The 27939-nt window shown below is 38.9% G+C and overlaps 2 protein-coding genes across 8 annotated transcripts; both read right to left on the minus strand.

Moving 5' to 3' along the window:
• Positions 1-6441: 6441 nt before the first annotated feature.
• LOC111653364 (MOB kinase activator 2) lies at positions 6442-10558 on the minus strand. Its single transcript, XM_023403941.2, has 5 exons — positions 10117-10558; positions 8311-8450; positions 8017-8113; positions 7338-7462; positions 6442-7248 (listed from the first exon to the last, which is right to left on the minus strand). Exons 1-5 carry the CDS (start codon positions 10197-10199, stop codon positions 7004-7006), a joined length of 690 nt encoding a protein of 229 aa, XP_023259709.1. The 5' UTR covers positions 10200-10558; the 3' UTR covers positions 6442-7003.
• A 756-nt stretch (positions 10559-11314) lies between these two features.
• ppp6r2b (protein phosphatase 6, regulatory subunit 2b) lies at positions 11315-25747 on the minus strand. Of its 7 annotated transcripts, none has more exons than XM_087173385.1 (26): positions 25459-25747; positions 23817-23993; positions 23521-23678; positions 23305-23403; positions 22764-22974; positions 21589-21726; positions 21432-21497; positions 21226-21338; positions 21025-21138; positions 20686-20806; positions 19882-20043; positions 19519-19743; positions 19320-19384; positions 19113-19228; positions 18896-18981; positions 18720-18797; positions 18530-18627; positions 18389-18446; positions 17889-18010; positions 17606-17781; positions 17331-17487; positions 16721-16800; positions 16395-16605; positions 16154-16177; positions 14867-14998; positions 11315-14630 (listed from the first exon to the last, which is right to left on the minus strand). In XM_087173385.1, the coding sequence occupies exons 3-26, from the start codon at positions 23646-23648 to the stop codon at positions 14597-14599; spliced, it is 2814 nt and encodes a 937-aa protein (XP_087029511.1). In that variant the 5' UTR covers positions 23649-23678; positions 23817-23993; positions 25459-25747; the 3' UTR covers positions 11315-14596. The 7 variants fall into 7 exon arrangements, 6 of the variants coding, with proteins under 6 accessions (XP_087029511.1, XP_087029508.1, XP_087029509.1 ...); XM_087173382.1 differs by having other exon boundaries at positions 19510-19743; XM_087173383.1 differs by having other exon boundaries at positions 19510-19743; positions 23521-23681.
• Positions 25748-27939: the final 2192 nt, after the last annotated feature.

A 27939-nucleotide genomic window follows, 5' to 3' on the forward strand; every position in this document is an offset into this window, starting at 1 on the left:
TGTGAAAAAAATATAATAAGGCATAAAATGTCATAAAAACGTCACAGCATAGTAAGACTTAAAAACAAAAAAAAATGTCATAGTATAGTGAGGCATAAAAAGGTCAAAAAATGTCATAGTATAGTGAGGCACAAAATGTCATTCAAACATCATAGTATCGTAAGGCATAAAAATGTGAAAAAAAACATCATAGTATAGTAAGGCATAAAAAGGTCAAAAAATGTCATAGTATGGTAAGGCATAAAATGTCATAAAAACGTCATAGTATAGTAAGACTTAAAAACATCCAAAAATGTCAAAGTATAGTCAGGCATAAAATGTCATTCAAACGTCATAGTATAGTAAGGCATAAAAATGTGAAAAATGTCATAGAATAGTAAGGCATAAAAAGGTCACAAAATGTCATAGTATAGTAAGGCATAAAAATGTCAAAAAATTTCATAGTATAGTAAGACTTAAAAACAAAAAAAAAAGTCATACTAAGTAAGGCTTACAAACATCCAAAAATGTCATAGTTTAGTGAGGCATAAAAATGTGAAAAAAATGTCATAGTAAAGTAAGGCATAAAAATGTCAAAAAATGTCATAGTATAGTAAGGCTTAAAAACATCCAAAAATGTCATAGTTTAGTGAGGCATAAAATCTAGTAAAAAAGTCATAGTATAGTAAGACTTAAAAAGGTCAGAAAATGTCATAGTATAGTAAGGCATAAAAATGTGAAAAAAACGCCATAGTAAAGTAAGGCATAAAAAGGTCAAAAAATGTCATAGTATGGTAAGGCATAAAATGTGAAAAAAACGCCATAGTATAATAAGGCATAAAAATGTGAAAAAAAACGTCATAGTATAGTAAGGCTTAAAAACATCCAAAAATTTCATAGTTTAGTGAGGCATAAAATGTAGTAAAAACATCAATGTATTGTAAGGCATAAAAAGGTCAAAAAATGTCATAGTATAGCAAGGCATAAAAATGTGAAAAAAACGCCATACTATAGTGAGTCATAAAAAGGTCAAAAAATGTCATAGTATGGTAAGGCATAAAAATGTGAAAAAAATGTCATAGTCTGGTAAGGCATAAAATGTCATAAAAACGTCATAGTATAGTAAGACTTAAAAAGGTAAAAAAATGTCATAGTATGGTAAGGCATAAAATGTCATAAAAACATCATAGTATAGTAAGACATAAAATGTCATAAAAACGTCATAGTTTAGTGAGGCATAAAATGTAGTAAAAACATCAATGTATTGTAAGGCATAAAAAGGTCAAAAAATGTCATAGTATAGTAAGGCATAAAAATGTGAAAAAAAACGTCATAGTATAGTAAGGCTTAAAAACATCCAAAAATGTCATAGTTTAGTGAGGCATAAAATGTAGTAAAAACATCAATGTATAGTAAGACTTAAAAAGGTCAAAAAATGGCATAGTATGGTAAGGCATAAAAATGTGAAAAAAACGCCATAGTATAGTAAGGCATAAAAAGGTCAAAAAACGCCATAATATAGTAAGGCATAAAAATGTGAAAAAAAACATCATAGTACAGTAAGGCTTTAAAACATCCAAAAATGTCATAGTTTAGTGAGGCATAAAATGTAGGAAAAACATCAATGTATTGTAAGGCATAAAAATGTGAAAAAAATATAATGAGGCATAAAATGTCAAAGAATGTCATAGTATAGTGAGGCATAAAATGTGAAAAAAACGTCATAGTATAGTAAGGCATAGAAATGTGAAAAATGTCATAGAATAGTAAGGTATAAATCTTAAAAGAACGTCTTGGTATAAGGGGGGATAACAATGTTAAAAAACATTATAATATAATAAGGCATAAAAATGTGAAAAAAAATGTCATAGTATAGTAAGGCATAAAATGGTCAAAAAATGTCATAGTATAGTAAGGCTTAAAAACATCCAAAAATGTCATAGTTTAGTGAGGCGTAAAAACATCAATGTATTGTAAGGCATAAAAATGTGAAAAAAATATAAAGAGTCAAAAAATGTCAAAGAAACGTCATAGTATAGTGAGGCATAAAATGTCATAAAAACGTCACAGTATAGTAAGACTTAAAAACAAAAAAAAATGTCATCGTATAGTGAGGCATAAAAAGGTCAAAAAATGTCATAGTATAGTGAGGCATAAAATGTCATTCAAACGTCATAGTATAGTAAGGCATAAAAACTTAAAAAAAATGTCATAGTATAGTAAAGCATAAAAAGGTAAAAAAAAAAAGTCATAGTATAGTAAGGCATAAAAAGGTAAAAAAAAAAAGTCATAGTATAGTAAGGCATAAAAATGTGAAAAAAAACGCCATAGTATAGTAAGGCTTAAAAAGGTAAAAAAATGTCATAGTATAGTAAGGCACAAAATGTGAAAAAAAAATCACAGTATAGTAAGGCTTAAAAACATCCAAAAGTGTCATAATTTAGTGAGGCATAAAATGTAGTAAAAACATCAATGTATTGTAAGGCATAAAAATGTGAAAAAAACGCCATAGTATAGTAAGGCATAAAATGTCATAAAAACGCCATACTATAGTGAGTCATAAAAAGGTCAAAAAATGTCATAGTTTAGTGAGGCATAAAATGTATTAAAAACATCATAGTATAGTAAGGTTTAAAAACATCCAAAAATGTCATAGTTCAGTGAGGCATAAAATGTAGTAAAAACATCAATGTATTGTAAGGCATAAAAATGTGAAAAAAACGCCATACTATAGTGAGTCATAAAAAGGTCAAAAAATGTCATAGTATAGTCAGGCATAAAATGTCATAAAAACGTCATAGTATAGTAAGACTTAAAAAGGTCAAAAAATGTCATAGTATAGTAAGGCATGAAATGTAATAAAACATCAATGTATTGTAAGGCATAAAAAGGTAAAAAAACATTACAAATGTCATAGCATGTCATACCATGGTAAGCTATAAAATGTCATAAAAATGTCATACTATAGTAAGACTTAAAAACTTCAAAAATGTCATTGTATTGTAAGGCATAAAATGTAGTTAAAACATCAATGTATATACAAGGCATAAAAATGTGAAAAATGTCATAGAATAGTAAGGCTTAAAAACGTCAAAGAAATGTCATAGTATAGTGAGTGCTAGCCTACAGAAGACAGAGGCCAGGGTTAGTGTGCTAGTTAACGCTAGCTAACATGGTTAAATAACTGTGATATTTGCACATGACCTGAGCCTTCAGATAGCCCCTGCCCTTTCAGTCAATGAAATGCTAACATGCCTTAATCGGTTGTGTTGGAGACGTAGCCTGTTGGAGGGCAAATTAGAATGATCCAATAGGACTTCACTCCAAACATGGAGCGAATGAGTTCACTCAAATATTGGTAAGGACAATTTTGTCCTTCCAAATATTGGTAGGGACATGTCCCCACCATCCATTTACAAACCTACACCCTTGGTCTCAAGTCAGAAATGATTGAAGCCAAAGCTATAAAATCTTGTATCAGATATCAAAATGTATGTGTGTATGTGCATGTGTGTGCAGATAAGTTAATCTAGTTTTATAACCAGGTACAGGTCAGAGAGCCTAGTTTCTATTGTCATGGTGTTACTTGATTTATAATAGTCCACATAAGTAGGTTTGGATTGACTTTAAAGAAAAGGATAGAGAGGTATTGGTCACAGTGATCTTATCCTCCTCATTTTTCTGGTATAAGAATTTTTCCTTTCTTTTTGTGAAGGTAGGACACAGATGAGAGGCTCAGAGTCTGAACCTGATTAAAGAATGCTCTGTATGTGGAGGTGGCTTCAGGTCTTAATTAAAGAGCCAAGCGTGTGTGTGACTCAGCAGTTTGCAGTATTACTATCTAAGCTCAGTTTCCAACACAGTGAGCCTCAACCCAGTCCAACATGTGCATTAACACATCACTTATCTATCCTAAGAAGCAACCTGTGTGTCTGTGTGTGTGTGTGTGTGTGTGTGTGTGTGTGTGTGTGTGTGTGTGTATCTGTCTGTCTGTCCAGACTTATCCCCTCTCCCTCTGATCTCCTAGCAGGCAAAGATGCTTTGGCTCTCTTTGGAAAGGCTGAGTTTCAGTTTCAGTCTTAACTTTGTCTGCTGGACACCTTGGTTGAAATCAGAGAGAAAAGCAGACGTGTGGTTACATTCACCTTCGTAAGTGTCATAACAGCCTCCAGCTTGTTAACACAATTATGTATGATTTATTATCATGATCATGATTATGATTGTGATTATGATTATGATTATGATTATGATTATGATTATGATTATGATTTAACACATCAGTCAGTTTAACATCACAGTAAGTTCAGGAATCACAGCGCAGGTTGATACAGAAAGAATCCAATGCGTCCAGGTTTTTGGATGTTGAACTGATGTTGCACAAGTGAAAGTGTGTTAAAAGCAGGATATTTCTTCACTGTCAGGTGCAATGAGTGCAGCAGAAGGGTTGAGAGAGGTGGCAGTGATGTGGGGAGACAGAAAAGTGAAGAGACATGCTTTCATTTCATTTTTTGCATTACACTGAAAAATGTTTTGCCACACAAACTGGTTTTTGTATTTTTTATTTATTTTCACAAGATCAGTAATTTCAGCTCTAAACCAGAACAATCCTTACAGTTTCTGTAAATGCTGGGTTGTTCATTTTCCTAAACCTAGTGAGTGAAATTAAAACAATTTCTCGGTTGCATATTACCCATACCCTGGTTATATCCTGTCTCATTGCCATGATACTTTATATTTAATAACAACAACAACAAGAACAACAACAGCAACAGCAACAACAACAATGGTATATTATATAACAATTATTATTGTTGTGTACTCATAATAATTTCCCATAATCATGCAAACACAAACTATACAAAGAAGAGGCCACTGTATATGTGCATTTAATGACATTTTACAATTTTTCTGCCAAAATGAGTTATCATGCATGAATACAAATGTACATAATATACCATACACTGAATGCTAGAGACTCCCAGGTGGGCACGCACTGCTTGGTGTAAGTGATCAAACACAAAGAAAGGCTTGAAACAAACATCTATAGCCACCAGCGTCTGTTTCAATGACTATTAGACTAGTACTCTTATTGCTGAGCTAACCTGTTTTTTCCTCCAACATGATTCATTCCACCATTAACCTTGTGTTAACAAACATAGGTGGTATTACAGTGTGGTGGCATATTGATGCCTCTATGTGGTGAAATATGGAATTACATGCCCACAGTGAAAGAAAAACTACCAAACAATACTGTATTTTTTTGTTTGTTTGTTTTTAAATCATTCATTTTTGTTCCTGTAGTGTTTGAAAAGTTCTCATTTGCACAAATGCACCCACTCACTATAGAAAAAGGGGAAACTATTACCTACGGTGTATCCACAGAACGTGCACCATGAATGTATTTATGAAACTGAGAGTGACCTGAGAGTGTCTTCATGGTCTCATTATACATTTGCTTTCACCCTCGGATATTTTTTTTGTTTTTGTGACTGACAGCAGAAAGCAGACAAAAGCAGCCTGTATCTCCTGTCAGACACAATGCTGTCTGTGCAAGGTGTCCTCTGGCAGCACTGCAACACTAGGATTTGTCTCTTGATTACGTCAGTAAAACTCTTGGCTCTCAAATTTCCAAATGCATTCATATACGTACTGTATTGTGTTCACAAAGACTATGGTGATTTATACAGTTCTCATAATTTGGGGGCTTTAAGGGGATGTAAACAGGAAGTACTATGTTGCCAACTTGTCATGGAATCAGTTAATTTGTTAGCTGTGGGATACATCTTGAGTTCTGTTTTTAGGTGACAATTGCTCACATTTCAGCAAACTGACACCGTTAAAATTATGTCGAATTAGCTATTTGCAATTCTTTTTAGCAATTCACCCTTGGACATAACCTGAATTCTGTGAAGATGTACAATGCAGTCCGTATTGTGTTCAGTGGCATACTTTCTATTCTTTTGGCTTCACTCCCAGACATTGAATGAAGTGGTTTAAGTGTTTCCTATCTTGGAAGGACTCATCTTTGTTTAGCAAAGATAGATGAGAGACACTTTTTTATTTCAAATCCAATATGCTTCTGCCAACAAAAACAAACATCTATAGACAGTGTAGTGTACTGCAGCTGTGCTTGTGCTGGCAGCAGGTGGTGCTGCTGTCAAACCAAACATCTGGAGACATGTTGATGTTACTGTACCAGCAGTTACTCTAGGACTAAGACAAAAACAGGAGGTAATTGGAGGTAACAGATTGCCCAGTTGAACAGAAATGAGATTGATCAAAATAAACTAAATAATCATGTCAAAAACAAGGGTTATACAATAAATGATTCAAATTATTGCCAACTCAATTCTCTTAAATCTGGCAATCTCTTTATTTCTTGATCCATTTCTAGATCATTGACAGAGCAAGACATCTTATTTGTTTTAAAACTAACATATTAAGAAAATTGTCTATCAGAAATGTTTATTACAGAGAGTTTATTGCAGAATCATACATAAAGACACAGAGGTCAGCGATGCCGTTCGATACAGCTGCAGTCACAACAATATAATCACATTTGCGTCGACACACCACCATTACATTAACTGTAAATTATCTATGGGTCAGTTGATATCTTATAGGAAAAGACAATTGATCAGTGTTTTCTGTTACTGTGTTAAGTCTATGAGGAAAACATGAATGACCTTTAAGATCTTGACCTTATCAAAATACAATAATGCACCATTATGTTAAAATACACTTACATGCAATATAACAGTTTCACATAGTATCACAATAACAGATGACAACTATATACAACAGGAGCCAGACATTCTTGTGTGGTCTGAATCACTGCTTTTTAAAGCAAATTGGACTCATCCATTCTCCCACATACTGTTCATAAACAGTATTTAGATTTTGTTTTTTCTTAAAAAAAATCCATACTGTGAAGTAGGCTGAAGTTTGGCCCAGAGTGGTGAACGGAACTGTAGCTTTATAACCAGTTATAACAAGTAAATTAAAATGTGTGTGCATTTATTCTTTAGGTCCAGCCTTGCTGTCCCAGAGCAGTGATGAGGTCCTGCAGTGGCTCGGTGTCTTCAGGCTCCAGCAGCGCGTGCTGCTGGCAGAATAATGTGAGGTGTGTGAAGAGTGTGTTGAGGTGTGCGTGCAGGCCTAGAGCGAGTGTCTCTCTGTAGTGAGACCAGTAAATGTGAGCCAGGGTCCTGAACAACAGCAAAAACACTTTCTGGACCAGAAAGACAAAACCTGTTGGAAACACTGAACCTGGGAAAGAGGGAACAGATAATGGCTTAAGACTGAAACTGGAGTATGATGTGAATCAGTGCAACACAGATGATATAAATTCATTTTACCTGTTTTAGTGGGGAACACATCTTCATCAGTGAGTAGGTCCTGAATGTATGACATTGCATAGTCAAAGTAAAGCGGAGCAGAGCACTTCAGCTTCCTGCCGTGGTCGTCAGTCCAGACATAAATCCTGCACAAACACACACACTCATTAAGACTAGCTAGCTAACTTTAATAGTAAACTTCTATTCATTACTTGTCACAAACAGTGGAAGGTTTCACAACAAAATTTGACTGAATCCACCACAGACTAGTACAACATATATCAAAAAAATTAAATCATATGCTCAGTGCAAAAGACACAACACCCTGTCACCCTGTATGTTGGGCATTAGAAAGGACAATGATAAATATAAGGATAATGTTCTTGGATCATGTGATGTCAGCTGACCAAATTCCATGATGAACACTTGTATTAGAAGCATTCAGCAGCAGAAACAACATTCTGGTTTATGCAGGATAATCCACAGTCCAATCTTACCGCACTTTTCATTGACACTATTTCTTAATACTGACATTTTATCCCATTACATCCACTTTGGAATCATTATACTGCAAGTTCCACGCACAGACCTTGCTTACTGCAAGGTCTGTGCATACAACTGCATGACAAAATACCACTGGGAAAAAGTTAGAAAATGTGTTTTTTCCTATGTATGTGCAGTATAATTCTCAATAACATACGTGTTGCCAGGTCCGCAAGCAGTTGGGCAGGTGCTGGGGGTGCAGAACTCGGACAGCGCACTGGAGAACAGGTTTATATGCTTGAAAAATGCCACCGCTGAAAAATCAAGAAAAAAAAGTTACATCTATTCCTATTTCTGTTTTTTTTGCAGTGTGTGTGTGTGTGTGTGTGTGAGTGTGTGTGAGAGAGAGAGAGAGAGAGAGAGAGAGAGAGAGAGAGACAGAGAGAGAGAGAGAGAGAGAGGATAAGGAGCAGAGGACAGAGGAAACAGTAGTTTAATGGGGTCTACTCACTGTTGCTGGCAAGCCACTCAGCCCTGTCGACGCCTGGTGGCAGAGCAGTTAGGGCAAACATGTCTGTGTGCGTGATCTGCTGGCACACATACTGCTGCTGCAGATATGGACGCTCCTCCAGATTATTGTTATTAATTCCCCTTGGGAGGACAGTGCAAAGTTAATGAGGCAGAGGCGGAAAGAGAAAGACAGAGAGACAGAAAATATTGCTGTGTAAAACAATCGATAGGTCAGTGGATTAATTACTCCTGCTGCAGTCATTAGATAACACGTTTTACAATCTGTGATGCTCTCTCATCCGTCTTGCCCTCTGTGGCGCACACACACGCAAACACATAGAAACACTGCTGTAAGTGCAGACCTGAACGTCCAGTAAACCAAGCAGTTTATGTAATGAAGGCAGTCAATTCAGAGCCAGAGTAATTACTGTTAATGAAGCTCACTGCTGCAGTGGTCATTGCTACAAGGCAAATAACTGAAAGGCCAAATGTTGGGCAACATCAGAGCTGAGAGCTGAGGCCTGATGGCTTTACCAAACCTCTCTTTCTTACATCAGCTCTCATACCTACTGATAAGCCACAGGTAGTGCTTTATAATCAGTAACACAGGACTGGCAGTTCGGGAACGTGTGATAACTAAAGAGTGGGTGCAAGAAATGAATGATGTTTGCAAATGCCAGTGTGTGCTGGAAAGTCAAACTCGGCGACATGATTTGACTTTATGCAAAACAGCGGCGCCACATTGACACAGGTACAGTGATAGCATTAGTGAATAGTTCAAAGTGTGGTGGAATCAGGCAGCTGCCAGGTTTTCAGTTGCCAGGTTTTTATGTTTTCACACACTGCAGTTGAGAGTTTACTCAGTGTGACCTTGTCTACTATGATAAGGGAAACAGTGTGCTCTCTATGGCATTTCCCTCCCTCTGGTGTGAATCTGTGTGTGAGGACAGGGCAGGAAGAAATAGTTTAATGGTCTAAACAGCAGGTCTTTGTTCACGGTAAAGGTCAGAAGAAGTAAAGAGGGAGGAATATTAGAGAAGAACGTAAACATTCACTCTACAAAAGGTACAGTAGTGCAAATCCGAACCATGACAAACTCCTCTAATGTCCACAGGAACTTCTTTTGCTAACATCCTGTTCTGTTCCAGCTCCATGCTATTAACTCAGTTACTGCCTCTTGGCTACCAAGTTGTCAGCACACAAACACCATGAGACTGAAGCTACTTGTAATGTTGTGTTTGTGTGCAAACACACTCCTGTGTGACTCTGCTCTGCTGCTGTTGGCCATCTGTTTACCTTTATACCTCTGCCGTGAGGGTGAGATAAACAATCCTATTCAGTTCACCCCGGCTGGCTCGAAAAGATTCATCCAAGAGCAAACATTTGCATAGTGACTGTGATAAAAACACATTTTCACATTCAGTCCTCACTTGTCTTCACACTACTTCTCAACATGTGTTCCTGCTGCTGGAGGAATCCACCTTCACTGATGCCATCAGACAAATATGTAACACACACACACACACACACACACACACACACACACACACACACACACACACACACACACACACACACTCTTTTTCTGGAGAACATTCTTCAGTAAACCATGTGTAGCCAGCTTTCCTAGTCCTGTTTCTTCCACACCACATCCATAGCTATAACCACAGCTTACTTTTTTAACATTCATTTCCGCTCTTTCAGAATACAGGAGTATAAAATAGGTACATGCAAAACACTAAACTTATTTTCAGACAGGAAACTGAAACATGATGAGGAGAGTTAAGAGAAAAGAAACACAACTTACAGTTTTTCATTGCTGATGTCAGAAGGCTGAAGAGTCTTGCCGTCTGCCTCTGTAGCCGAGGGGTAACTATGGCAACCCCCCATGGCGTAAAGCTAAGACCAGAGCTGTTGGTCGTGCCAGTCCCACTTTTCCATCCCAAACATAATCGACCACACAATTCTACACACTACAAGCAGCATATGGCAAACTACTGTGCCAACACAAACATCTCTCAGCTCACAAACGGACCCATACAGCCAACAAACACAACAAGAAGATCCTCCTTTTTCACAAAGTTTTGCAAAACACACACACACACTCAAAAAAAAAAAAGGTAGTCTAGGAGTTGAGGATTGTCTCCTGTGCTGGAAGTGAAGCTCTCCAGCTGTCTGCCTCTCCTTTCGCTCCACTGATCCAGTGTCAGTGTGTATATGTCTCCTTTGTCTGGAGTTCCACACCCCACAGGCTCCTCCTCTCTCAGCTCCAAGCGGACAGGCAGGTTTCTCCACAACCCTTTAAAGTACAAAACACAACTCCGCCTTCTTCCCCTTTCCACCCACTGCATAAATATGCACACATGCACCCACTTCTCCACATGTATGCACTCTCTACAGAGACAGCAGACAGGTGCAGATGACAACCTAAAAGTGTTTCCTCTGTGGAAGAGGAAAAAGACGAAAGGGAGGGAGGAAAGCAAGAGAAGTAGAAAAAGAAGGTTGAGCAGCAGCAGGTGTGCTCGGTATTAGTAATCTTTGTACACTACAGAGGAATGTGATGACATACATGTTGTATCTGAGCCCAGGAATGAAATCACACTCCCAGAAATAATGGAAAGATATATAGATAGGACCCCAAGCTGAAAAGTGTTGAGAATATGAGAAGTGTGTGAACACAAAAGAGGGGTATTCAGCTCCTCCCCCATTGTCACCCAAACTCATTTTATATCCCCCTGCAGCACAGTAAGCTCTATGTGACAGGCAGGTCTATGTTTGAACTGGGCGAGATGGTGTGAGGGTGTAGCATTCACTGTGAGTGTGGCTCACATTTGTAGGAGACACACCGTGAGGATCAGGAAGCAACATAATCCACAAGCTCACCTGCCCCTAAGGTAAACATACTCCAAAGACCAAGTCCTGTCTCTGTGTTTGTTCTGTATGTGTGTGTGTGTGTGTGTGTGTGTGTGTGTGTTGTGTATGTGTGAGACAATCACAGGCAGTCATCTTTGTCTGACATTTATTAGGTTCATATCTGAATGTACAAGCTAAATTGACAACAGGTAACAGACACATTACTCTCTAAATGAAGAAAACAAAACAAACAAAAAAAAAAACACCAGCATCAGTCCACTTTACAAAAAAGGCATTTTATAACACAGCTGTCTTTCACACCACTTCCCCTATGCACGCACACACACACACAAACTAATGTAATAAGCTATAATGTGAGAAAGATTTTGAAATGGCCTCAGTGTAAGTAACAATGGGATGAAGTAAAAACTTATCATCCATTGTCTCTCAATTAAAGTTGTGGAAACACACTGTTCAATACAGCAAAATGAGGTGAATGAGGCTAATGTGCAAACTTAATGGCACTTAAAGATGACTGTATTGTACCTCATGCCATTATGCATAACATCACACCATACCCGTAGCTACACTGCACACGCACCACACTCTCAAGGTGAAGGAAATCCACACACACACACACACACACACACACACACACACACACACACACACACACACACACACACACAGGTAAGGGTCAGATGCAGTGCTTAGGTCTGACAATAGACGGGATGACACATTCTGACCCTGTACATAACCCTGACAAAAAAAAAAACAGCCCTGTTTTTCTTCTCCAACCCTGACTGAAACCAATCCTAACTCTCTGTACAGCTCCACTTTAAACAGCTCAAAGCGTCTAACAGATAAAAGCAAAAATTGTGTGATCTAAGATGAATCTTCAGTCTTTTTTTTTCTTTTTTTAAAACATGTGGCATCCTCTCCTACTGCTGATAACTCCATCACATGACTACAGAAGAAAAACACATGGAAAGATTGCTTTAGATAAATCTAGACCTGTAAGACCATTGTGAGAAAGGATGCTACTTCACACATAATGAAACCCAGTTGTACACTGGTGGGAAGACACACTTTGGCTGAAAGCATTGAAGAAAAGATATATCTAAAGTATCTACATGATCCACTTGTCAAACTTTCCCACCTCTCTGAGTAGGGAATAATATGGTGGCCCTCGGCACCACCAAATACAAACAAAAAGTGCTTCTTGAAAAAGTGCTTTTAAAATAAATACAACAATCTATGTAAATCGTTCCGTAGGCATATATGCAATTAAAGTCAACTCCTGCCCTGAGAAAGAGAGAGACGAGGAGAAAGATAAAGTAAAGCATGATGGGCACACGCAGACTTAAAGGATCATTTTGGTTTATTACAACTTAACTACAACATAAACACAGTGCATTTTACTGAGCAACACTGAATGTAAACTTAACTTTTGTTTGTTTACAAGAAAAAACTCCACAGGGCAGCTTTAATCTGACAAATATTTTTTTGGATTAATTGATTCATTGTTTGGTCTATAAACTGCAGGAAATAATGGAAAAACGTCCACCATAATTGAAATGAAATATATCGTTTTGTCTGACCAACAGTCCAAAACCCAAAGATATCTCTAGTTGATAATAATCCCTCATTACATAGGAAAAGTACTATATGTGCTCACAAATTATATGATAAAAGATAAAAGTTGAAGCAGTATATTGGTCTCAACTGTGATGAATGTTTACAAAGGACAGTTTTGTATTATTTTAATGTTCACCTTCATTTTCTTATCCCAATAAGATTGGTTAACCTGGTAGTTTGTGACTAACAAAAGACCCAAGTTATAATAAACCGGAATGATCCTTTAAGTAACTAATACGGAAGACGAACTGCAGATTCACATTCTCACACACACAGACACAGACACACACACACACACACACACACACACACACACACACCTCCAAACCTCCATGTAGGAAGCATGTAGCAGAGGAACAGGAACTGATGCTGGGCTATTAATCGAAACACAGACATCATTATTGCCTCATTTCAACAGTACAACACACATACAATACACACGTTGCAACCTGCAAAAAAATCGCCTTTCCATACATTGGATTTATTCCAAAAATAGATATAATGTTTATATATACTGTTTACATTTATATTACGCTTACATATTACCAAGAATAGTCACAACCTAATACAGGTTCAAATTTCACAATATTACATTTAAACAGCTCTGAGGGTGATATGAATTGGTATGTGCACATCACTGTGTCTCGCAGGGATTTTTTTTTTTTGGCGCATGTACAGATATGGTTGTGTGTACACTTGTGCATATCACAGTGTGTATGTGTGTGTGTGTGTGTGTGTTGTGTGTGTGTTACACAGGTGTGCTTTCTTTGTATCTGCATACCTCTCCTTTGACCTGAGAATGCACTCTGTACCTTAGGCAGAGCTCACACACTCACACACACACACACACACGCACACACGCACACACACACACACACATACACACATACATACGCACACACAAACGCACGCACACACACACACAAACACACGCACACACACACCTCTAAACTACATGAATCTGTCAGAGGTTTGAGGAGAAAGTGAGACTTCATGCTCCAAATCAACAAAAAGAGAGCATTAATGTTCCACATGATAAAAGCAAAGAAATCTTACTTGGACTGAGACTTGGACTGGATGTTTGAAAAAAAAGCCAAACTATTGTCACTCACGCATTTGCACTAATAAACTGTCTGCCTGGCATGTACATTGAAATGCTGAAGACTAAATGGCAGCTAGCTTTGCAAGCATCTTGGCTTTTGTAATCTTGGCTGATTATTTGAATACAGTATTCTTTACTAAAGTGTAAACATGAAATGCTGTGCTAGAAAAATTCACTGGGCTGTGACTTAATGCCCAGAGAGCAGACATGCTCAAACAATCTGAAATTCTGATGCTGAATTTAATAAACGATTCAAATTTCAGACTGATGTGTTTGTTTTTCTTTAGATTAAAGTGCACCAGCTGGCACGCAGACACTCAGTGTCACCTCTGCTCATCACAACAAGCAATTGTGTTTTACTATCCTAGGTTCAATCGAAACGTTACATGTAGAAATAGTTTGTGTGTGACACAATTTAGCTTTGGGGGTCTTGCACAATGAAATGTTCTTTAAAACATACATTCTCCTTTAAGCGGATCTGATTTAATTATGTCATGAGGTACAGAAGAGACATCAATAGCCCATGTGTAGATTTGTGGCATACAACATACATACTGTTAAGGGCTGTTTGACATTAAGGATCTTCGGACACAAAAAACGGCTTTGAAGAGCTGCTAATAGGAAGCAAAGGTGGCATGGCTGTTTGTTGAATGGACTGGTGATAAGCGTGTGTGTGTGTCCCTGTACCGCATTGTTAGGCCGGTCCATTAGTAGAGGGCTCCGTCTCTCTGTAAGGTAAAAAAATAAAGGACAAAATTCAGATAAGTCTAGTTTTATCTGCCAAGGATCTGAGCTGTACATTACACCTGTGTTTGAGAGGTCAGAAATGCCTTGTAGAGTCTTGTAATAGGACTCGTTAATGAGAGGTGCTTTACCAGGGATTTGAAGTATTTGTCTTGTGTGGTGATGTTTCCCCTACTTAATTCAGGTACATGAACATATAATCACACAGACACACACTTACTGTGTGACAGCAGTCGACTGGTTAGATGGACTGGCAGTAGTTGGGTTGGGACAGTCTCCATGTTGTTGTTTCTCATCGCCTTTCCCTTTGTCTTTCACAGAGAGCCCCTCTATTGGCACCTTAACCGCTTCACTACAAAAAACACAAATAAACCAAGTAGAATGATGCCAGGGGATTCTCACCTGAACTGAAATCATGGAGCCTAAGTACAGATTCAGGAGGCTGCTACTGGCTGAACTGCACCACAGTTGTAAGTTTTCAACTCAGTCCACACTGGTCATTACCATGTCCAGTGTGCACAGCAACCCGTGTATCCATTGTTCTTGTACTGCTAAGACATAGCAGGCTGTGACTGACCAAAATCAAACTCAGTTAGGCACAAAGTTTGCAGGGTTTGTTCAAATGTAGTTACTCTCAAATTCCAAGTAGGATCTATTTAAATGTATCATGCTCACAAATGCACTGTTTGTTAGTAACTTGCTAATGTATTGATTTGTTAGAAAGTTGATATGTTGGATTGGTAGCAACTTTTTGTTCATAGCATGCTATCTGATAAACTGTTAGTAGTGTGGTTGCTCTGAAAGAAAATGAATCATATCAACTCGAGTCTTGTCAATTTTAGGACTGAGACAAGAATTGTCTGTATCATATAACCACGATGAGTAATCATACACTTCTCCCAGTTTTTGGTGTAATTGCCTATGTAAGGGAAACATTTTTTTTTTTTTTTTTAAGTATATTTTTTGGGGCCTTTTTTTTTTTTTTTAATGCCTTTATTGGATAGTATAGTATAGAGAGACAGGAAAAAGGGAGGCAGAGAGAGGGGGAATGACATGCAGTAAAGGGCCATCCGATGCAGGATTCGAACCGGGGCCGACTGCAGCGAGGACTGTAGCCTCTGCACATGGGGCGCCTGCTTAGACCACTACGCCACACGACACCCCAACCACTTGATTTCTAAAATGCTGACAGGAACGTTTCATGCTGGGTGTCGTCATTGAGACCAATGGAGTTTGGGTATCACAGAGTCAAGTTGAGAATATGGGATGAGCTGGGCATAGGGACCTGCAGGTTCTCAAGTCACCAACTGTGGGTTAGTAAATTTTTTTATGAATTAGGCTTGGCCTTAACTATGGCACAAAGGATTGTTACTATAAGTTGTGTTAAACGCAACAAGCAAAAAAAAACATGTGGCACATTTGTGCTTCTGATGGCCTTTTAAATCCTTCATACAACTTCAGGAAAGCATTCCACACTCCAGAGTGAAAGACCTCAAGCACAACATACCGTCTGACTGCTGGTCTGAATACTCTGGAGTCAAGGGGAGATAGGAGGGAACAGACAGGAGGAGGACGATATCAGAAGAAAAACAGCGAAGGTGGAAGTAAAATTGTGCGGGGAAAAAGCTTGGAGGGGAAAGGGAAAGGAAGGCTCTATAAAAGCATGGAAGTACAATAGGAGAGGGAACGGGGGCACATCGCACCACTGAGATAGAGCCTGTCCTTCATTTGTTTGTGATCATGTGTACCTGGTGAAGACTGCCCTCTCATTTTTAGCGTCCACGGTGAGCCGGATGGTCTCTTTGCCAGCACCAGTGGTGATGGTCTCTGTGGTGACCGTCTCACTGGATGTAGACTCCGTCTTGCCTTCTTCCTCGTCGCTGTCAGAGCTGCTGGAGGAAGAGCTGTCTGATGCCACCAGTGGAGCTTTTCTTGCCACACACACACTCCACACACATGCTGAAGAGAGTGAAAAGACATTGTCTGATCGTATTAGGTTGAACAGGCACTGTACACAAATGACATGCTTTCATTTTTACCATTCCTAGTTAATAGTCATGCTGCAGCAACTTACGGTTCTGGTTTGGTTTGGTGTTATCTGATCCGCTAAGCTCCGAGTCCACTGGAGAACTGCATCTGGGGCCAGTTTCAGAGCTGGGAATATATAACGCACTATCAGTACATAGTTATTTAAATTCATAGGTACATTTTTCTCATTATATTGTGTGTCTATGGTTGCCTGTACCTAGGAATATTCTTTCAATGCATTCTCATGGAAAAACAATTAACTGGGAAAGTCACCAGTTCTGCACAAATATCTTCTTCAACTTCTTCATCTGAGATTCTGGCTTTGTGATGCAAGCAAAGTTTATGATATATTTTCTAAATTACCAAGGTGTAATGTATCTATGAGTGTTTGGCTTTTTCACTTCAATTCTTTCAATGTAACAAAATTATTATGCTGGGGCTTTTGTTCAAATACAATCTATCCTCAATTAATTGTCATCATAATTTCTTTATTAGTCCTCAGTATGCATTTCTGTAATTACTAAAAAAAAAAGTATTGCAAAGTGATGAGTACTATATAATTTCACAATAGTTTAATCAAAACAAACCTTTAAGATGCTTGACTTATGGCAATTTCTCAAATAAGCTCCACATCTTTAGACCTCTCCCCGACTCACCAACAGAAAGGCTGGAAGTCTGTGAACTTGGCCCACCCTTTCTCCTCTGCATCTGTGGCAGCTGGTTGGGAGGCTGGAGTGTCCCACGCTGCAAAGCCCCCTCCTGCTGCAGGTGCCTTCGAGTTCACCTCCCCAAAGTCTGCTATCCAGCCAGTGCCTGAATATGAACACAGCATCATACACACTCTGCAAGAGGCACTTACACAAAACCTGTTTTGGACCCGAGATATAGAGCAAAACAATTAAGCATAACTATACTATATAACATGTCTCACTCTTTGTTGCCTCAGTCTGGCCCTGGCTTGAGAAAGGATCCAGGCCATCTTTGGACTCCTCTCCTTCGTCTGAGTCCGAGTCGGCTGCTCTGTCAGAGACCTCAGTGCCAGAAGTTGCCGTCCTATCACAGGCCTTACTGTCTGCTTGGCTCTGGGAGGACTGTGACCCACCAAACCTTGAAACAAACAAACCATTTTAGTGTGTTTGGTTTAACAAGGGAAATTGATTGAAATAAAGCATTCCAAATGTTGAGAGCATCTGTGTTTGTGCTTGTGTGTCTACCTGTTCCGGGACTTGGTTTGTGTTGCATAGTTGATCGCTTTCTCCTCCCAGATGTCCTCTTCATCATCATCAAAGGGCTGAATCCTCTCCTTGGAACAGGCCTCAAACACAGCTGTGTTGGCCTGCATAGAACAGGTGGGCAAAGTTTTAGCAATGTACATCAATATTAATAATGCCATCAAAACATTAAGAGGAATGCTAAAACTTAAACATGAATTAATTTTGTTAGCATTGAATCAAATCAATGTTATGTGAACAAAAAGGTAAAACTGTCTGTGGAATATGTAAGTAGGCAACTGTAAGATGGAGATATGTGGTGTCTGTGTCTATCCGTTTTTTCAGGTTGTTTTTGATATTTTTCTGCTCGCTGGTGGCCATAAAAATCATTAATGCATCCTTAAGACATTTACAGCCCCAAAGAGTTACAGAAATACGAAAACTTTGCAGAACAAATTTGTGAATTAACTTATGTGACGTATGAAGACTGTTAATAAACTCACACTGTCCTGGCCTCCATCAATGTTGATATTTATCTCTGCAATCCGGTCAAACGTTGCCCTACAATAACCAGAGAAATCGCTCCGTCAACACACATTGGCGATTTTACACGGACAAATGGAGAGGAATATCAGTTCATTTACCCAATGCTGTCGTCGTGATCAGTAAACTCCTCATCATTGAAGCCAAACTGATCCACAAAGTTAGCCGTCATCTGCTGAATCTGGTAGTCTGAAAAGGCCTAAAACAAACATCACAAAGTTGGATCACCTTACTATAGCTGGTAATAGAAACCCTCAGTGTTTTTGTATGTGTGCGCTTATTTATGTGTACCTGCTGTATTGTCAGTTCTTTCGGAAAGGGGCTCTCCATATCATCCTCTGAGGAAGGACGCGGGTTTCCTGTGCCAACCTAAACAGGGAAGGATCACCACAAATGCAACAATTTAAGTTTTAAATGTGTGTATTACTATAAACAGCTACTGTAAATGTGCATGTGTGTGTGTCTACCAGGTCTATGGTGTTCTTCTTGTTGGTCTCGGACAGGGTCTGGTCCACAAAGGTTTCCCACCGCCCTCTATATTCTTCTGGCAGCTCTACATCCAAAACAAAAGAACAACAGCATTAAGAGTAATACTACAGCTGAGTGACACTTGCACCAATTTCTTCTTTTATTAAGACTTTCCTGCCTGTATGAATGTTTTGCAGAGTTAAAGTCCACACACACCTGTAATGAGGCCACTGATCTGTGTGTGAACTGGGCCCTTTTCCAGGTTGTGGACGACTGTGTTGGCAATCCTGGTCAGATGTCCCATGTACCCTCTTCTCATACCACCTTCTGATCTGAAAACAGAAGTAACACACTTCAGTTTTTTCTGTTCATTTCTGCCCATAACCAAAAACAAAACAGAGTCATCATCTCACAGGTCCTTACTGTATTTTATCATTTTCTTCCCAAGCCTCTAGAATCCTCTGGACAAGGTGGCAGTGCTGGAACAACTTGTGAAAGAAAAACATGGAGTCAATCAATTGTTTTAATTCAGAAAAGAGCAACCACAGTGGCCCATCCAGTAGATCAAATGCCACATAAGCCTCTTGCGTCAAACACATACAGAAACACCTACATGAGTCACCATTAAGTTATGTGCAGAGTTGTCAGGGGTGAGTGAAGTCTCCGATGTAGGGGTCTCAATCAAAGCCTGCTCTTGTGATGCATCCTGATGAAGCTTGAATTTCTCCTGGGATCCAAAGCCAGGCTGAAGTCTCATTTCATGGGCACAGGGCCGGAGGATTGCAGCAACACAAAGCTCCACTTGAAGGTGCAGGAAGTTGTTCCATGTGTACTTGAAGAACAAGTCCTGAAAAAAAAAAGCATATACAGTTTAAATAAATACAAATACATTAAATATATTTACATTTTAAAGGGTCATTTAAAAAAATGTCACATTCTCAACATTGTACATTGAAATTGCGAAAGATGTTTTTGTTCATCTCACCAGAAGCAGGTCCATTGTATTGAGTCTGCAGAGTTCCTGTGCTACGACTGCATGGCTAGCAGAGCTGGTATACAGCAGAGAGGCGACTAGTCTGGCTACATGCAGACGTGTGTTCCCCAGTGGCTCCTCCAGCACACCCAGAGTAGTCAGCATAGGATTTCGCTAAACATGCACAAATCATACAGACACGCTTCCAATAAATGTACAAATAGAGGGAATGAGAGGAATTTTGGAAACGACAGTCTAGCAGACAATCAAACATAATTACTGAACAAAGGGGCCTGCTGCACAGCAAACTCAACTCTGGACTGACTTAAAATGTCTCATTATTTATAGTATAGCATGTTCTCATTTTCTGCAAGTGAAAGAACTTGCACTTGGGTGTTTTGGTTTGGGGAAAGCCCTTACTTTGTTTTCTAACCTTTCATATCCCATGCGTTTGAATGGCACCTGGATGAATTGTACTGCTGTGCAGGGAATCTCAGATTGGTGTCTAAAGGTTGCATTGTTACATAATGTTTCTTATTATGTTTTGCAATGTCAATACTGTATACCCCCTCCAAACAAAGCTAGAAATGAAGTTGCATTATATGTTATTGTTATGTCATCCTGCATGTGGCAAGTAATTAACTAAGAAGCCAATCAAAAGTCCCTTTAGTACAAACCAGGTATAGTAATTGATAAAGGATAATGTAAGATAATCCATTAAAAGCACTGAACTTTGTCACTTTAATGTTTAAACAAAATGAAAAAACAAAAATGCTGCAACATCTATGTTTATGCAGGAAATCTTTGTTTATCTACCTTGGGTGGCTCCAGAAGTAGCTGATGGAAGTGTGTCAGGTGTGGTTCGATGGCCAACAAAATGCTGCTGTTAATAGTGTAACTTCTCTCAAATCCCTGAGCATCCATTACACCATCCACCCTATCATAAACACAGACCAAACATATATATCAAAACAGAAAATGGATGGCTAGAATGGTCAAACAAAAGAGATGTGACTAACTTCACCTAGGTAAAATTTTAGAAATATAATTGAGGCCAGTGGTAGAATGAAAAATGACATTAGTGATAGTTATAAAACAAAATTAGACCGTGTTATTTATACACGGTTTAAAATTACTTTCAAGTCTCACACTCACACAGGCCTCCTGATTTCCAGCAATGTGAGAAGTACTTGTATCCCATTGACGATACAGCTCTCAGTCCTCTCTCCTGAGAACATATTCTGCAACAACTGCTCCACAGACTCCTGCCTGTAGAAACACATGGAGTATATTGTGGTCTCCACATCCTTTAAAAGAGTGTGAACCTGTGTGTGGGTGTGGATCTGTCTGACTTACGACTCCAGCACAGTCAGCAAGGGGTCAGGCTGTGAAATCTCTTGGAGCTGATTGGCCTGGTCTCTGCTCAGACGAATGATGTCGCACAAAGTCTGAGATGCATTGGACTGCCTCTGTGACAGAAAAAACAAACACACATGGACATTCATTCTTGTAAACCGTTTTATAATTTTATCATATATACAAATATTCAAATGCCCTCCTACCTCTTCATCTCTCTCAGGGTGAATGAGCTCTATGAGTCTCTGGGCAAGCTTCTCTTCATTTAGCCACTGTTGAAAAAACAAAATCCTACATTACGACTGGACACAATATCAGTGTGTAAACTGTAAAAGCATGAATGTGGGTCAATTTCTCTCATACAGTCAGAGTCTCAAGTCGAAGAAGAGGGGGCTCCACACAGCTGATAAGTCGTAGGAGCACATCCATCATGGCTGACGTATCAATATGCTTCAGGACCAAGGAAAGGAATCCCTCCTTCCGTCGTAGGAAACTAATCACCTAAACAAAACAGAGGAAACACCATGAAACAAAATATAAAACCGAAAATTGCTGTCCACACAATTAAGAACATGCAAATTCGCTGTCAACAGCTGTTAATGTTATCCTGAAAAGGTGGGATATTGTTTCTGGAAAGACATGCTGATACAAAGGCTGATATTTCAAATCCTGTGCACATGCAAGTACCAATCAGTCAGAATGCTCTTTTAATTCTTCTCTGTCAGTTTCTATATACAGCACATCTCAGTTATACTTTATTCAGTGTGTAGTAGTCATTTAGCTGCAGGGTTGAGCTTTTTAAACCTGTCACCAACAATAAGTGTCAATCAATTCATTACCAGCAGGTGTATCAAGTGGCTGTCTCTGGTAAGATTGGTGTCTTCAGAGTTGCCTCACTGAAAGTCTCATAGGACCACTTAGCAACAATATACTGTATCTGAAAAATGCATTAGCTAAACCCAAGTATGCACACATATTCACAAACTGAAGCTAATGCAAACCATTTAAGTTGTTAAAGTTATCAAATGGAAATATCCTCATAGCCTGATACCAGCAGAGGTAAGTGTAAAAATATGTTTTTTAGTATGTGTGATTTCAGTGAACTGAGTACAGTGAGTAAAGTGCTACAGACCAAAGTGATGGTCAAGGACAGGGAGTGTTCAGAATTGAACGAGAAAATCAATAATGTATGTCACAGCTTTTGGGACAGTTTTCAAGGTATGTTTCTCAAGATTGAACAAACTGTTCAGATGGACAGGCCAGCTGACCTTGACTTCCTCAGGCCCCGCCACTGACTGAGTAAAAGCTGAGCTACGTACACTGCTGTGTGTTGGAACATCTGCATTCTGCCATTTCAAGAGGATTAAAACTTCACCACCATCTTGGCTGCGAGTAATTCACAGAGTGAGCAGTTTCCATTATCTTGCAGTAAGCACCCCTCAGACATTTCCTGAGGTAAATCATGACAACACAAAAACATAGCTGTCTTCTCTGAGTATGCCCTTTGATTTACCCGTGTGAGTGTGTGTGTGTGTTACCTGCTCAGTCTTCCGTGTGATGAGGTTCCCAATTGTCTTGCTGAAGAAAGATGCCAGGAGGGGGTTAAGTGGGGACGGCTGCTCCAGGAAGGCATACAGAGTTTCCAACAGAGGCTCCTCATTACCCAGCTTATCATTGATCACTCCCACATCACACGTCAACAGCTCACATGCTATATTTGGATACCTGTAATAATTGAAGAGAACACACCTGGCAGTAAAACGAAGCAGAAACAAAATCAATATCTAATTTCCTACGTTAGTACACTGAGAGCGATAAACTGGAATAAAAACAACATTTTCTGGAACATGACTGCCCTGATTTTCATAGGTTGATTATCAATAAGGCTATTAAGTAGTTTTGCTTTTTTTTTCAATGATTTAACAGTGATATGGTTATATAGTTGGATCAGTAACATTTTTTACAAATCTGAGACCATTTAAGCGCTCAGCTCTACTACAAAATGGCAGGTAAGTGATATAATGTAGTGCACCACAGTACAGAATACTACATCAGCATATTCTGCACAACAGCACCTACTTGAAGCGCTTGGTCTCCTCTACACCAGCAGGGGGCTCTGTAGTAATCATAAATACCAGCTCCTGCATGCACTGGTCCTGGCACAAGAACAGGAGAAGTCTACAAATCCATAACGACGAGAAAACACAAACCAGTTAGCACCATCAGAAATGACTGGAACTGAAATGTAATTATATTAATGTGCTGCTGATATGCTAAAGCTGACAATAAACAGACCTCCTGTTCTGAGCCTTGCACTCCTGCAGCACATCTTCCTCATCCATGAGCTCAGTGAGCGTGACATCCTCCTTGTCCAGTAAAGCCTCCAGATGAGAAGACGTGTGCAAGTCAAACTTCCAAAACATGGCTGACGTTGCGGCGTCACATACACTTAGCTGCTGACCAAAAGAGGATGTGGCATGGGGATCAGTATCATGACTTTGTTTCATACATCTACAAATTAATGAATGATACTATTTTTAACTGTGTGCAGAACAATTCATTTTGTGATACAATACACCGTATGTTCTTACTTTTGGACAAGGAGTGGTACTCTCAGTCAGATCTTGCTAAACAGCCTTTTGCCTTATTGACATTGTATGGTCTGGACATCAATCAGCATTAGCAAATTCACACAATGAAGACGCAAACACACCTGCTTCACTCATACCAACACCAGACACACAAAACCAGGAGAGAATGTCTTCAACCTGGAAATGAGAAATAAAACAAAAAGAAACAAATGTTGACAGAATCATTTCAAGGAGGATTTTCTCTGTCTTCCTTAGAGGCAGAAGAAGAATAGAAGTCAGCACTCTCTCTCTCTGTAAAGAGCAGGAAGCAGTGCGTCTGTAATTGAATTAGTGCTGCACATCTGTGTGTTGACATTACCCGACTAGCTTTGAGAATGGCCTCTCACATACAGTTGTATCAGCAACTACTGACTGGAGTAAGAATGACAACCAAAACAAATCTCATACAGAAAGACATTTAGCATAAGTGTGCGATATGTGTGTAATACTTGTAAAGAAGACAGCTGTGTCAGCCAGGGAGTAGGGCTGCTGAGTCTGGCATTAGTTGACATCTGTTACTATAAAGTGCAAACTTGAGATTAGGTGTGGTGATGATGACAACTGAACACTGTATGAGGCAAGCAGGAGCTGTCACTGGACAATGGCTTTAAGGGAGAGACCTTCACACCTTACATCCCCCTGAACAACGTGAGATCCCAGATACAGTAAATAATTCATCTTAATAAAACTGGCTTATGATCATCATCCATTAGTCGTTTGTCCATTTGATGAAATAGTTGATTCCCAATGTGAACCTGCCACCTAGCCAACATGTTTGTCTAAATTGCGGATAAGGCACAGCATAAAAATGGGTATGCTATCGGATACCGCTAAGTCAGCAGTCACACACTATAACAAGTGAGTAATGTATCGTTTTATAGTGTAAAAGGAAGCTTGGACATAACTTACTCATTTCTATACACCATTAACATTGATTGCATAACATTAACGATCTCTGAGTATGCTGCCCTAGTGTACCCATCCCTTCAGTAAACATGCCAAAGCTGAACAAACAGGTGTTTTAGAGCTCAGACTATCAACTTCAGGAATTCAATCTCTCCCCCCGGCTAGAAATGGATTTTAAATTTCCTACAATAGTACAACCATGGTCAGCTTTAAGACAGGCCTCTCTGTCGTCCTGAGATCAGCTGGTGGCGGTTACTGTTGGCTATTGATGGACACTGGTTATAACAGGGTAACCGTCATATCGGTGTGGATTAGGGTTAATTAGCTTATCCATACAGTTATTGTAACTTCACGTTAAGTTAGCTTATCTATTGTTAACATCCTCTGTCGGTTCGTTTCCACCGCTTAACGACGGTGTCTTTCACTTACCCTGCATGCAGATAGCAAACCGGCCCGCTAGCAATGTCTCACTCATGTTGCTAACGTTACTAAAGTATTTCAGTACGGTACCGGTGGCAAACGATGTTTAGATCAAAAGCTAACATGGGTCAGTTATTTATCACTGCGGGGCTAGGTGGATTTCCTCCCGATTAGCGTCACCGTCTTCCGACCACTTGACAGCGAGTCAGCTCGCACAGGCTTTACGTTAGGTTACATGTTTTGTTTATTTCCCCTCCAAAAGACACGCGACCGTTACCTGTTCTCCATCATTTTATCGGTCGTCATCTGCAAGCTGAACGGCAACTCGGCGACTTTGGCTGTCAGATCATTCGTAGGCCCATAGCTGGCTATTCATAACTGCGTTGCTAGCTTTGAGATACTACCCGTTCCCGGTTGCAGTGTCATTTAACGCTACACTGCCGTTACACGGTGGTTGGCCTGCGGAGGAGCTGTATTGACACTGTCCAAATTGTACTTCAGCAGACGGCAGGCAGCTAAAAAAAATTAATCTGTCAGATTTGGAAATCAAAATGGCGGATACTTAAAACGTAATCAAAAGTTCAGCTGTCCATCAACTGAGTAAGCACTGTGTAAACAACATATTTATCTGCTGTCACCCTGAAATTGCTGTCAAGAGCTGGGTGATTAAGCATCATCTACTACAGAAGAAATTCATAATTGTAAAGCAAAGCACCCTTCCATAGGAGATTTGAGTTTCAAATTATGCTAAAGAATGCAATAAGGTAATTGATTTAAATTATTTCACTATTACAAGAGCCTTGGTCTCCTGTTAAGGACACTTAACTGTGTGACAGGTGTTTAGGGGTTGTTGTCCTCTTCCTGACTTCAGATTTTTGCTGAAAAGCCCAGGAAGCCATGTTGAATATTGATATATTTATTCGTAACATAAGAAAATAGATAAGACATTTTTAAAGGAACCCCAGAAAAAGGCTAACTCAATAAATGCTGTACTTGTCCATCACCAGGTGAACTGAGAACACTGTGCAGTTACTCTGTTCTCCCCTTGCTGCCACTGAACTGGACTTTGCCACTGTGTCATGTTACAGCTCTACACATTCATTATTTTACCATATGTGCATCTACAGTTGCACTGTGGAGATGCATGAGCTTGCAAACACAATTGTTGAAAAACACAAAATGTATTAGCCAAACTGTCATCCCAGTACTGTCCGAGCAAACAGGTGACAGCATTCCCTGCAGCATAAATGTAACATGTACATTGTATGTACATGTACATTTATGCTGCATTCGAAGAATGTTCCAGAAATGTTTCCTGAAATTTTCCTGAACTACGGTTGGGGAATATTTGCAATGGGAATCCAGCAAACATTCCCTTCACCCTTCAGACAATGTATGCAGGAAAATAGTTTGCTTGGCTGTCTCCTACTCTTTACGGTTGCTTCACTAAAAGTACAAAAGTATTGGCAGCAAAATACATTATAAGTATTAAAAGTAAAAGTTCACATTATGCAGAGTGCCCCTCTGTGAATATTATATCATTATTATTATTATTATTATATTGGATCATTATTGCATTTTAATTCTAATTTTAACTGCTTGATATATGCTGAGGTAGATTAATCTACAGTTGTCACATTTTCTAAACATTCTTTAACATTCTTAAACATTAAACATCTTAAACATTCTTTAATGTTTTGTTTTATAATAGTAAGAATAGTAATGTAATGATGTAAATGTTGAGTAAAAAGTAGAATATTTGCCTCGGAAATCTAGTGGAGCAAAAGTATAAACTCAAGTGGAGTACAAGTACCTCAAAACTATACAGTGCAGAAAAATTCTTGAGTTGATGTACTTAGTTACTTTCCACCACTGCTGTGGGCTTATGTATTTCTATGTATATCTATTTGTATATTAGCCCTTCAAATAGCCGTTAAAGTCGCTATTTACAAAATCTAAAAGCTGCAGCACAACCAACAGGAGAAACTATTCCCTCTGACTTTGCTGAAACTGCTGCAAGTCTTTTAAATAAATGGTATTGACGCCTCAGGGTTAAGTTGCTTTAGCTGCTGATTTAAAAAAAAAAAACTGGTTAAAACATATTTGAGTTTTTTAACCAGTAAATGAAAATGGCAAAGCTTAAACCTTTGGGGAGCAGGAAACATGGTCTGTATGGTTGTGTATACACCCAAAGAGTCTGATCAGATACAAATTTTTGGGCCACAATTTTCTGAAGGAAAATCCTGCCATGCTGAAAATATGGTTCCTACACACCTTGTAGACCTTATTTCAGTGCTCTCTATGGATAGATAAGTGCTTCTCAATATGGAAACTCGTGAAAACTGGGGATATATAAAAAAAACTTAAAAATTAACTCATAGGGAAAATTTTTATTTCACATATTGCAGAGCACCTCTCTTTTAGGATGACCCCTAGCTCCCTATCACAAACCATTCTATTTAGCTAAATAAATAACATTTCCAATGGTCAAAATTATTAAATGTTTGTAGCAACGGTGTTATGCATTTACTGGGGAAGTTTAAAAATATATTTCTAACCATTTTTTAACGTTACTCTGGGACTCAGAGGTGTTTGAAGGCATTATTCATAAACAACACAATATATGTTACAACAAATATACTGATTAATTTGAAAACATTGTGTAAAAACACACTATTTTGTTCAACACTCACTAAATTAAACGATACATTTAGCGTAAATACGTAAGCACTGCAACTGTTTCTGGAATAATGTGGCT

The sequence above is a fragment of the Seriola lalandi genome, unplaced genomic scaffold (genome assembly GCF_002814215.2).
Source record: "Seriola lalandi dorsalis isolate HSWRI2012SDOR001 ecotype SW California unplaced genomic scaffold, Sedor1 jcf7180002054188, whole genome shotgun sequence".
Classification (NCBI taxonomy): domain Eukaryota; kingdom Metazoa; phylum Chordata; class Actinopteri; order Carangiformes; family Carangidae; genus Seriola; species Seriola lalandi.